The sequence below is a fragment of the Triturus cristatus genome, chromosome 12 (assembly GCF_964204655.1).
Source record: "Triturus cristatus chromosome 12, aTriCri1.1, whole genome shotgun sequence".
In the NCBI taxonomy this organism is placed as follows: Eukaryota; Metazoa; Chordata; class Amphibia; order Caudata; family Salamandridae; genus Triturus; species Triturus cristatus.
In genome coordinates, this window is record NC_140595.1 from 41,050,901 (window position 1) to 41,064,163 (window position 13,263).

At 43.3% G+C, this 13,263-nt stretch overlaps 1 protein-coding gene across 6 annotated transcripts in view; it reads left to right on the top strand.

Moving 5' to 3' along the window:
• Window positions 1-13,263, top strand: part of CRTC1 (CREB regulated transcription coactivator 1) — a 193,820-nt gene that overhangs the window by 113,218 nt on the left and 67,339 nt on the right. For all 6 annotated transcript variants that reach the window (XM_085638788.1, XM_085638787.1, XM_085638792.1 and 3 more), the window contains exons 5-6: window positions 8,611-8,705; window positions 10,729-10,814. In XM_085638788.1, coding sequence (XP_085494914.1) covers window positions 8,611-8,705; window positions 10,729-10,814 — 181 coding nt within the window. The remainder of the gene's footprint in view (window positions 1-8,610; window positions 8,706-10,728; window positions 10,815-13,263) is intronic.

The window sequence follows — 13,263 nt, forward strand, 5'->3', positions numbered from 1 at the left end:
CAAAGCAGACTTACAAGTGACCAGGGAGCTTGCTACTGGGTGGCAATGAAGCAGCTGGTGGTTTTGTTTTTACAATTCTCCACTTGACATACAAGTAACACCGACACTTTATTTTTGGTATATTATAATGCTGGCACATATATTCCAGATGATTTCGGTAAAAGCTATTTTGAAATAGATGTATGGTCGGCATCAACTTGTCTGAGAACAATTTAGGCGCATCGTAAAGCAGCTGTAAGACAGTTGAAAAAACATACGCATTTGTTGCTTCCCTCTGTACGCTGTGTGCAGTGGGATACTTTCAACAGCGAGACCTCTTTAACAGCTATTTCTTTTAGTTGGACTATCTTTACAGTGCTTCATAAATGGTCCTCCATTTTTTTGATGCATGCAAACTCTCTCCTTCGGGGGAAATGAATACTTGTCCTCCTGTGATATGTGATGGTTCCCTTCATTTGTAGGGCAGAGAAATATGAGGAAAGCCACATGCTTACTGCAAGCCCCGCTCTTGACAACTACCTTTTAGTCACCTGCGCTTTGGACTTGGGGCTACACAACAGAGTTGCTTGATCGATGCTGGCAGCCGCAAACTTCGGATTTGTGTCCTGCAACATAAGGTTCCCACATGACGCTACTTTAGCGGTAGCATAATACCCAATTATTTCCTTTTTTCTTCTGTTTGCTCTTAACTCTGTACATTCACAACAAGCTACTTTTGCCTCGGCACATTTCCATTTTAGCCCGGATTCCTGGTCAGTGGTTATTAAATGTGGGCTCCATTGGCCCAGTGCCAGGAATACATATGGCATGATTGCTGCTGTGACTCTGAGTCTCCTTAGTGTTTCACTTTGGCATATTTTTTGTATCATCCAATTAATGGCATCGTGCCTCATAGGAAATATGTGGGTTTAAGGAATAAGCAACTGAAAGGAGTGATTATTTTCATATTTGTACCGCAAACTGTCTAATGGGCTGGCTTCCTTTAGCCATGGTATGCTTTTTATTTTTCTTGTAGTTTTATATAGGGCGAACTTGGCCCGACGGTATCAGAGCGCTTTACATGAGCACCAGCTGCGTTACAGATGGGCACATTCATTTTTTTTATGTTGGGGACGGGGAGATTAGGTGATTTGCCCGGAATCACAGGATGTTGAGCGTAATTGCCGAGACTCTAATCCGGTTCCCCAGATTAGAGATCGACCGCCCTAGCCCTTAGGCTACATCCTCGCCCCTTGCTTGAAGATGTCCGAAGTACAGTCATTGTTTGAGCCCCTAAAGTACCTCTGCTCCCCATACTGTTTAATTAGAAATGTTCACGAAACGCTGTTCGGGAAGAGGGTGGTATCGTGAGGAACCTCTGGCCCGATCTTTGTGGCCTTTTTATTTACAGAGGGTCAGGAGAAGAGGACCGCCATGATGAAGCTCAGAACATCTGACCATTGCACAGTACCACAGGAATGTTTTCTCTTAACAAGAGGAAATGCTCTATCAGTAGCTCGAACTCATTGTTTCTTACATTTCTGTATATCCTGAAGAAAAAAGCAAGCTTTGTGTACATTCATTTCTTCTTTTAGGATATAAAAATGCCACTTTGTGGTTGCTTCCGAGCATCCAAGACCCTCCCAAGTGTGTTACAGTAAATAAAAGCAGCTTTCAGGCAGTCGCTACAAACTGAATGTTATGCATCAAACAGATACTTGGAATCACCCTTCTTGCCTGCTCCATGGCCTTGAGTGCCAGCCAGCGTCCAGATTGTTAGTGACTGCCCTGCTTGGTAGGAGTTTAGGGGTCTGGGGGGGGGACTCAGTCTGTGCTTACCTGTGTGAGTGTATTGTTCATAAGCTATGTGCCTGCCAGTTCTCGTGTCCTTCTGGGATCATTTTTTTGGACGACTGTGGCATGGGGACTGGCTCCTTCTGAGACAAGTGCCTAACTCCATCACTCTTCCTTCGGCTTCTGTTGCTTTCTCCTTCTGAGTGTGCAGCATTGTGAAGCAAAAGCACATAGAGGATGACATCCAACTGTGCTTGGCCGAAAGTGCTGAGTACTTCTCATGTCAGGGCTGCGTGCGCAGTCAATCGAAGTGAACAATCCTGCGCAAAGACAGATTTTTGTCGAATTGTTGGGTTTCATTCATTTCAATTTTTGTTTCTTTTCCTTACAAGAATGAATCAAACAGCACAATTAAAATGCTGATGGTATCCATAAGAAGTGAATTAAAAAAAAAGCAAAACTTGAATATCCTTAAGAAAATACAAAATGAACACATGCAAATGGAAGTGGAGCCACAATGATAAATTTATGAGCAACATTGTTTAAATATTAGTAACGATTAACAGTTAAAACAAAGTGCAGCGAGTAAATGACAACTGACCATTCAAATTACACCAAATGGTTTGCTTCATAAATGCATAATCAATCATCAGTAACTCCTGTTTTATAAAGGTGAATACACAATTAATAATACATAATTGTTGCAGTTTGATTATTATGCACAGGCACTGGAGCAGTGCAAATGAGATACTAGCACAAATAACAATGGCATTTAATTGGGTATAAGATTACATATGGGAGACTCACAGGAGTCTGGTAAGATGATGTAGAAAAGTAGTGTAAAAATGTGATTCAGTAAGCGTTTACATTTGGGGTTTAGCTAAAGTATCATTATCCCAGAGTTCCAGTTCTCCTTGGTGGGGATGTACATGTTGGACTGCGGCCGTGCATCTTGAGCAGCAGAGATGTGAGCTCTTTTTGGAGCATAAGGCAGGAGAAGAGCTGGCGGTACTTTGGAAGTAAATAAGTTCCAGATTCTTGGTGCACATTTGCTGGCAAGCTGAGCTAGATGGATTTCCAAGTTAAATAAGCAATCTAGCAGTCCTTATTTGCGTCTGATTTCCAGGGATTTGTTTTTTTAATTTGAAAGGGAGACTGCCTGCACTTCTGAGCATCCGTCCTGTACTTTTAACGGGAAGGTATCAGCACTTCTCAGTAGCAAACACGGACTCTTTCGTGAGCACCAGCACTTTTGTATTTCCATCTCATTCATTGCCAATGACCTTTTTCTAATATAAAGTACTCCCCATAATAGCTCATCTCCTTCTGAAGTGGGGATTATGCTTCTTTCCACTGAATGAACGTATATCTTGGCTCACTAAAGTTATCAAACAATATAAGCTTTTATCACTTTTGTTCGTTGTGGGCGTAAGACTCTTTTAATGACCCTTAACCCACATTTGGAAAACATTAAAGTGTTGCTTTGAAATCTGGTTTGTAGACTGAAGTCTAGTACCTGACCCATCTCTTCCCTTGCATATGTGGGTCCTTTTCATAAGTGTATTCCCTGCTCCAAGGAGTCACCAGGTTTTCAGTTTCTAATTTCCATAAATCCATTTCCTAAAGCCACAGAATCCAGTCCTCCCTTTACCCATCAAAATAGCAATGGTCTTGCATCTTGCTTCTCCAGCTTGGGGACCTCTCAGATGCACATTTGTTGGTTTTATTTTCTTCCATTACTGTCAAGACGGACTTGTAACAATTTTTATTTTAAAACTTACAATATGAAGTCCAAGTGAGGAGATTTCAATACTTTTTTGTAGTTCGTCCTGGAGAATGTCTAAACATGGCTCTCCTACTCTTTTTTTCATTTTCCTTCTTAGAGATTTTGTATGGGGCTTTCTTTTGTTCGCCAGAAGTTATTTCAATGTTTTGCTCATTTTCTTGCTTTCTATGATAGTAAAAAGAGTTGTGATGAAATCATTTTCTTTCTGGCTGGACTTCTAGTTTCTCTTGGAGTGCCTGATTTGTTTGTCTGTCAGTCTTTTTTCCCCCTTCTTTTTAAGATGCATGTTTACTGTGACCGCAATATGGCCTGCAACCAAATTCACCCATTTGAGCGCCATGGAGTTTTTGCCTTCCTTCTCCCTATTAAAATAAATGTAAGTGAATCCACCATCTGTAGCCTTGTCCACCTATTCCAGGACCCCTATCTTACAAGATGGGTCACCCTTTTAGGCCACCATAAATGGTAGAGAATATGCACCTCGCCTTCAATGTCAAAGATTGCTGACATGCTGAACTGCATTAAGCTATTGCTTGACATTCAGCGGATGGTTAACATCAAGACTGCCAACATTGGGGACATTCTGCATTGCGCTACTTCGCTCCATATGCAAGCACGGCCAGATATAAACATCTTCTGCAGCTTATGTTTGGGGACGAGTTAGCATGCACCCATGTGTGGTGAACGTTAATACACACTCAAGCTGAGTTTTGAGGCATTTGTTCATCGCAGGAGGAATACAAACTAGAAATCCTATGTGAGGGTGATTTCTTTAATTATGTCCCTTCTTACCTTATGAGTTGTATTTTACCTTTTCGATATAGTGGGCTTCTACATTATTAATATAAGTTATTTTTATACTCTTTTTACACTGCAAATGAAAAACTTGCGTCCATATATATCTCTAAGATCGTTTTTTGGTTATTTTAGATCCTTCCTATTAATATGACCCAGGAAAGCCATCTTGCATTCCATATTCATGCCCGTGATGAAGCGTACAGAGATGTGCACCTGTAGGGGAAGGGGGATGGGGAGGAATGCTGCATATAGACATTAAATAAAATGGGATAATAAGAGCCCTATGTAATCCCACAAGAGGTTTGCTCGAAAGGAAATGGTGAGAGCAACACAATCTGAATCTGCCTTTGCTCCAAAAGGAAAGACTGGGACATGGCAAACATGCAAAGGCTTAAGATTGCCAAACATTGGCTTGCAATGATGTCGGTAGATCTAGAAGAATGGCGAATCAGTGCAGGCTCCAAAGTGATCTCTGTCCCAATCTTAGGGTGAAAGCCTGGCTGCAAGGTGCCCAGAAAATCTGTGCGTTCAAAGTAATAGGGGAACTAGCACACTAGATAATATCTGCCGATGTTTGGTATGGCTGGTAGTCTAGGTGTGCCTCAGAAATCGGTTTCTAAAGAAACAGCTTAACTGCCTGCTCTCTACTTTCTGGAACCACTCGAGACAAAAATGAGGTATCCAATAGATGAGCCACAGATTAGACCCCGCTGGAGCACGATCTGAGACATGGTCTGAGACCTGGCAAATATTATCAGGGAACCAGGCTGTTAGTAACCTCCAGAGCATGGGCTTTCTTTGCTATAGTAGCAGGAAGGGCTTCAGGCCTGGCAACCTCTCAGCTGGAGGAATCAATTGGGTAAGGAAGTGCTCCCGTCCAGACCCTGGACATCCTTATACAGCATAAATGTTTTTCAGTAGAATAGTGCCCAAGATGGCACAAAAAGTGTGTGATAATGGCTTAGAATATCAGTACATTTAAGAAGTCCAATCCTTCAATGCCCCAAATAAGACATCTGCATAGTTAAAGGTTTGAAAGACATCATTTTAAAAGTCACAGGGCCAAAAATATCAAAGTGTTTAACCAATTCTATGTCTGTCAGAAAACGTTATAGTACATATGGCCAACTGATCCTGAAGTGTAGGATGCAGATGTTCATGCAGATTCTGGTAGCAGTCTGGAACAATGTCTAGCTGAACTCCATGCACCTTCAAGATTTCTATGTCTGTGTACCCATCTGGGAGGACATATGTACGTTCTCTGTTTTACTACGACAGGCCAGTACTACCTGTACAAGACACTGCGCTCCGATGTCCATTCCACCACTTGAGCTTTCACCAACCCTGAAACTGTTCTAATAGCTGCCGTTCTGCGACCGCAGATAACATTGCCATCTGTACCTTTGTGGTTGACTCGTAAGAGCAGTGCCTAAAGTTGATGCAGAGTCCAATTTAGCCTCAGCACCCGGGCCCTATTCAGGTTTCGGGATTCAGTGATTTTTCTTTTGCACCAAACCCGCCTTGTTCTATCAAAGAAGATTCAGTCGATAGTGGTGATTCTGGACTCGAATCTGGCTAGAGCATTTTCTGTTTGATAGAGTGAACAGTTTTTCCAAGGCTGTGGCTTACTTTGTGTCCAAACATATTGTGACAACAAGATTGGTTCAATACCTTAGAGAAATAACAGGCATCCTGCTTTGTGCGTTGTATATCAAACCAAACTCCACTTAAATTCCTTACAATTCCACTGAGTGGACTTTTGTGGTTTCTGCTTGTGGGACCTAGAGACAGTCATCCCTGTCCATCCGTCCTTTTTTCCGTACTTGGAATGGTTGCCATATGGTTCTAGTCGCTTGATGGAATAACCCTTCCACCTGCCCCATCCAGAGCTCGTAGTCACCACTAACTTGACAAAGTATGGGGGAGGGCACATTTTAGGAAACTCTTATTATTGTCCTTGGGGTAATATCTCATGCATTATTTATTAATTTATGTATTTGTAGAGCACAACAGTCATCCAGAAGGATATCACGGCGCTGTAGAAGCGAGATCCAGTGGTAGGGGGTGATGTGGAGTGATGCCTGCTGCCCCTATATCCAGCACTTAGGTCTTGGGGAACAAATGCAGTTTCAGCTTCTTTCTAAATGCCAGGTAGTCATCAGTGAGACGTAGATCTAGCGGTAGCTCATTCCATTGAGTTGCGGCCAGATGAGAAAAGGTGCGGCCTCCTGCCCTTGCTTTCTTGATATTCTTTGTCTTGGCTTATACCTGATAGCGTGACCTGAGACACCTTGTAGGGGCATAGAATTGGACTTTGTTCCGGAGAAATCTGGGACTGCATTGGTGTACTGCCTTATGTGCATGGCTCAGAAGCTTCAATCTGGCTCTTTGACTTACGGGCAGACAATGGAGCTGTCTTATGCATTCTGACACGGAACTATATCTATTTTTATTGCACACCAGCTTGGCGGCTGCGTTCTGTTTCACCTGAAGGCGTGCGAAGAGATAGTCAGCCATGCCCACGAACAACGCATTCCCGTAATCCAGCTTGCTAACGAGTAGGGCTTGTTTGACTGTTCTTCTACATTCCAAAGGAATCCACAGAAAAAGCATTTTTATAAGCTTCAGGGTGGCGAAGCTTCTTGCTTTCAGAGCCCGAACATGGTCCTGCATTGTCAATGTGTTATCAATAAGGATACCCACGTTGTTTGCAACTTGCATGGGTGCTAGGGCGGCTCCCAATGATTGGGGCCACCAAGATGCATCCCAAATTGAGTGGTCTCCTCCAAAGAGCAGATCTCTGATTTCTCCGCATTCAGTTTCAGGCAGTGCTCCGGCATCCAGATCACCATCTCTTATAGGCAGTTGTTCAACTTGATCCTGGTGTCCTCATGCCTTTCTTCAAGAGCTATCATCAATGGTGTATCATCCGCATAGGAGGAAAAACTGAATCCCCATTTCTCACTGAATTTCGCCAGAGATGATACATTGACGTTAAAGAGTGTGGGGCTCAGAAAGGCTCCCTGCGGGACACCATAGCTGAAATATTTGGAGTTTGAAGAAAAAGCGCCCATTTGTGCAGTTTGCGTTCTGTTGCTCAAAAAGTAGCTGAACCACTAAAGGGCTTTAGCATGTATACCTTTTTCGTGTAGGGTTTTCAGCAGCAGTCCACGACAGACCGTGTCGAACGCTGCCGACCAGTCCAATAAGATCAATGCTACAGCTTTCCCCTGATCAAGTAAAGATCTTATGTTGTCAAGGACAGCCAGGAGAGCGGCCTCCGTACTATTGGTGGCTCTGAAGCCGATTTTAAAAGGGTCTAGCAATTCATTTGGTTCAAGATAGTTTGATGGTTGTTATTAACCAATTTCTCCATAACTTTGAATAGATAAGGAAGCTGGGAGATTGGACGATAATTCGCTGGATTGCGAACGTCCGAGCCTGCCTTTTTCAGCAGAGGGGTCACAATAGCCTTCTTCCAAATTTCTGGGAAAACTGCAGTGTCCAAGGATTGATTGAATAGTTGGGTTATGTATGGGCATAGTGCGGTATTAACCGAGAGAAAATAAAGTGCAGACAAGGGTCAAGTGTGGACCCAGATTTAACTTCCCCCATTGCCTTAGGAACCTGTTCGTCTGTGAAAGGGGAGAAACTTCCCAGTCGAGCTAGGGCATCAGGGTGCAGATCAAAGTGTTCCCACTCGGTTGTATCAGGAGGGGGTTGAATACTGAATGAGGAATATATCTCACTGATTTTGTCAGAGAAGAATTTGCTAATCATCTCACAGCATTCGTCTGAGGGGGCAGGGATTGAGACTTACTTGCTGGTTTGTAGAGTTCTTTTACTTTTTTATACAGCTCTTTCGGCGAGTTGCTATTCAACTACAAATCTCTGAAGCAGGGCATTTTGCCTAGTTCTTTTTTTTTTTTTTCTCACAAAGAATAAATTATTTGAAATGATTACCTTGAGCACACTTAAGAACATCGAATGGTTTAGTAATGAATTGTACCCTTCTTAACTCCATGTTAAAGGAGGTGCTGGGGAGAATTTTTTTGTATATCTTCAATAATTTAAATAATTATTTTATTTGACTAATATTTCAGTCCCTTGTAAGAAGACTTAACATTCTTGCTGTCTAATTGCATTTGACTTTTGTGGTTTTCGCTGCCTCTGAGCATATTGGTATCTTGTCATTGCTGAATTTGTGGTGTTGGTTTGGAAATCTATAAGGAAGATGTTTGTTTTTCCATCAGAACGAACTCCGATTCTGCCTTGCATCAAAGTACGATGACTCCTGCTCAACAGGAAGCTTTTTCTGGAGGCTCACAAGACATGCAGCAGAAACGAGGTACACCTATACACCAGAAAGCGCGTATAATCATTGAAGTATGCGAAGACGGTTGCTGCAATTTCTATTTTTGAAGTTCTTGCTGAAAGGTTTCATTCCATTTTGTGTAATTAATCAGTGAATTATTTAATTTGATGTTGTGCTACTGTTGGGTTCTAAGCCCATTTTCTGTGGAATAAAGTGAACAGATTGGCTTTAATTGTGGGTTCAAGGACCCTATATTCAAATAAGATTTGGTGTCCACTTCAGTTATCATAACCTCACAAAAATAATTTTCCATATGCCGGATACGATTGTAAATGAGGAACAATTTCTTTCTTTTGATCAGTCAAGTATGCAGGAGATAACCTTTTTTGCCGCAAGGCAAGGACCGTATGCAAGATTTAAATTTTTGAGGAAATTAACAAAAACCTTCTGCACCTGCTGACTTTCCAGCCATGCCATTTAGGGTAATCCTCTTCGGTGAAAGACAAGTTGAGGAAGAAGGCTATTGAAGAAGGAAATTAATTTGATTTATTTCCTTAAGACCTTGCGGTCCTTTCTTTTTACTTGAGCGTAAGGGAGATATGGTTGGTATTTTGAGCATACAGATGATGTCAATATTATTAGACCAGTAGAATGAAGAGGGTAGAGGAAATGAAGGCGGTTGATTGACCAAGACATGTTGATTGATGCTTGTGCGCGCAAGACTTCCTGGCACTGATCTGACTTCAGACAGTCCAAATAACATCCTAGGCCTCCTTACCTGAATCAGGAGGAAGGGAGTCTGTTTCAGTGTTGGTTTTTCCTTCTGTGTTTTTTTGTGTGTCGTATTTTTTCCACAATTGATTGAAAGGAACGTATTCAAAGTATTCTTAGGTTTTGGCCTGCGTCCATCTGATCACAAGGTAGGCAGCTACTTCTGCTTTAGTGGAAGGAGCTTGTATGTCAGCCGCATTGTACCTCCTGTAAGCGGCCTTGTGGTCATGTTTTCACAGTGGATCAGGTTCCCGAATACTGAAGGCATTCATTCAAAATTTGCATTGGGAGCAGCACAAATTTGGATGCTTTTGTTGATCAATACAGTTTCAAACCTGGCGGGATGGTGGAAGTGTCCCTGCGTTCTCTCTCTCCACACTGCGATCTGTCCTGCAGTACTAGCTTCTGTGGAGGCAGAAAAGCCAGATCTAGAGTAAAAACCCAACCTCCTACCATTATCTGTGTGTCCTCCAAGTATAGTCAGTGGGCCGTGGCATTGGATTACTTCCGGTTTAACAAACAAGGCCTAGTAAAAAGCAAAGAAAGTGCATACACTATCAACTGGCACATGATTTCAAGAAAAATGGTAAAACGGACTGTAAGTCCATACCTTGAGGGTTGTTTTTACTGCAGGCTATGCAGAGACATATAAGGAACCTGACAAGACAAACGAGTTTTAGAAAGGTTGTTAACGTTGTTCGAGATTAACATTCTTTTAGATTTGTGTCCGTAATCTGAGCCATGGTGTGCTGTACATAAAAACGTAGTGTGTAGTGGCCTGTGCTAGCTTTACCGGGCGTGTATACCAGGATTTGATGAAGAGTGAGTGAATTGAGAACATCTTATTGTGGAGGTATTAGTACAAATTCTTTACAATTAGCCCTTTTGTGTTACACATATTCCCAGTTTTAATCCTAGAGATAAAGTAATTTGCTCAGAATCGGCATTGTTTTTTCCCCAAAGCTGCGGTTAAAACTCTCGGGTGGCCTTTTTTTTAAGATCAGCATCATATTTGCTAGGCCACCTTTCTCCTTTGCTATTTTATTTATTTTCTTGATTAACAACTTCATTTTGAATGCTCTACTATTTCACACATTTGAAATGGAAGGTTGGCTGGGATATGCATAGTCCTTAATGTGATAAAACTCACCAGTATGCTTAGTTAATTTGTGATATGCACAAGTAGTAGTGCATTGCATTTTATGAGGAGATTTGCAAACATTTTCTAATGTAATTCAATCAATGTTTCAAAAATAATGTATGTGAATCTTGATTGTTTTTTTAGTTTTGTTACTGTCGCTGCCAGGAATGGATGAGACCTCATCTGAAGCAGACAAAAATATGAATAAACAAGGATGGGACTCTAAAAAGGTATTTTTTCCCTAGCTTCTATGTTGTACCCGTCTTAATAAGAAGTGCATTTGTCTGTACATTTATGAGTGTGTGCCTGCTTCATATGCAGAACATGTAACCATGTGGTACTGTCACATAATGCAAATCTTAGTGACAGTTTCTTCCACAGTGTGAGAAAGTACCTCTTTTTTCATCATTAGGCCCCACTTTTTGCCTTGTTTTGATGTGGTTTCAACTGAAGTGCAAACCAGGTCCCCTGTGCCAGTGCTTCTGCCCTGAAAATAAATCCTCAATTGGTAAAGCTGCCCCCTGTAAGTCCCTAGTAAGTGGTACCCTGGGTGCCTAAGGCCTGGTAGCCTCACTGGGACCATGCCACTGACCTTGCAGCTTGCATGCCCCAGTGAGGGAGAAAACTACTAAGTAAATATGGCTCCCCGCCTGGGTGCCATGCCAGCCAGCACTACCTGAAGGCATAGGCATGTCACCCCTCTAGCATGCCTCACGGTTCAAAGGCAGGGTGTTCTATTTCACAGGTGAGGGCATATCTGCAGGAGCAGATATACCCCTTCAATAGTGGAGCCCATTCCTCAAAATTGTAAGTCCCAGAGAAGCCAAAGAGAGTACATGGGCTGGAAACTCAAAAACTCGAGTTCCACAGGACCATGATGGCTTCACTGAACACAGGAGTGTTTGGTACCAAACTACTCCTTTCAATTAATCCACACTGATGCTAGTGTGGGATTTATTGTACCTTGTACCCAGAGGGCATCTCAGAGGTGCCCCTTGAAAACCTACCAATCCTGGTGGGGTTTCTGACCGGCTGTAGGCAGCCAGCCACCACCAGACATGTTTCTGGTCCCATAGAGCACCTGCTTTCTGGGACCAGAAACAATGCACACCCTGGGCAGAGGTATCACACCACCTCCCCCAGGATGGGCCAGCGCTCGAAGAGCGAAGCTTCAAAGGCCGGCCGCCTTTGTAATGCAACTTCCAGTCTCTGCTGCTAGTAGCATATGGCAGCCCCTGGTTTACAACCCCACTTTCGGGACAACCAGTGGGGAAAACTCAGAAGAATAGGAGGTATGATCACCTCTGCCAACTCCACCACTAAGGTGGGGGAGGCAAGGTGAAGCACATCTTTCAGTCCTCGCCATCTTGAAGATTGGGAGACCTCGCCAATCAGGGCTAGGTCTATGTCCCTTCCCACAGGAGAGTGGCATCATAGAGAGTGTAGTTACCCTAAGTAAGGTGTCCATTGGTCCTACCTACTACTTACAACTTTTCCTAAATTTAGTATTCAGGTGGCTACCCCAGACCTAGAAACTAGATCTGCGATGACCAAAGAAGCAAGAAGACGATCCTGCCGAGAAGACTAAAGACGACGACTGCCTTGGCCCCAGCCCTACCAGCCTTTCTACATCTTTTGCAAACCTGCTACTCGTCTTGCAGCCAGTGACCTCTGAAAACCCTGAGAGGGCTGCTGCCTTTGAAAAAGACTCCAATTTCCTGTGGACAGCGGACCTGTCTGGAAGAAACTGACTACAAGGGTTCCGTTTCCAGCTGGAAATGTGATCCCTGCCCACTCTGCACCCGAGGCCCATGGGCCGAGTCTGAGTCGCTCACCTTTGCAGTGAAGTCTCCCTAGCGATCCTGACCTTGTGTCCAGCGTTGGCTGACCTCTCCTGATCTCCACGGCAGCGCCTGCAGTGCGAATCCAGAGGCTCCACCTGACCGGCACCGGTAAGAAGACTCTGATGTCCAAATGTATCCCTGCACCTGAAGCCCAGGGCCTTGGTGAGTGAACCAAATGGTGCCCCCACGACCCCCTACATCTCCCCTTAACTTGGCTGTCATTAATCTTCCTCCTTCGACCTCCAGTGCAACACTTGCAGCCCATTTGCCAAAAGAAGAATCGCCATAGAAAAGCATTTGTCGCCCGACGCCGATTTTGTACCTTGCACGTGGCCGCGCGTGCCGCTGGTGGTGTAAGTTTGCTGCTGCTTTGTAGCCCCCCTGTGCTGGTCCTAACCCCCCAAAGCTTGGCCCTGCAGCCAATCTACTTACCTGCAAGCAGTGTGGCTCTAGGCACCCCAGTCTCCATTGAAAAGCATTGGGCCAAACTCCGGTTTTGAACTCTGCACCTGGCCACCCCTGTACCGCTGGTAGTGTAGTTTTGGTACTCGCCTGACCCTTGACCCTTGCTGACCTTTAGTTCCTAAGACTAAAATTGTAGTGCATTACTTTCTTGTTTAACAGCGATATTGTTTTCCCTTAGGATAACATTGAACTGTGCTGAAAAGTTTTTAAGTGTCGATTTTACAAAGTGAAAAGTATTTTGATTTAAAAATGTACTTACTTTATTGCGAAGATCTTGGTCTTAAAATAGAGTAAAAACAAAGTATTGTTTTCTAAAATTGGTCTGGATCCCCTTTTTGATTTTTGTGTCCATTATAGATAACGGTTGTGC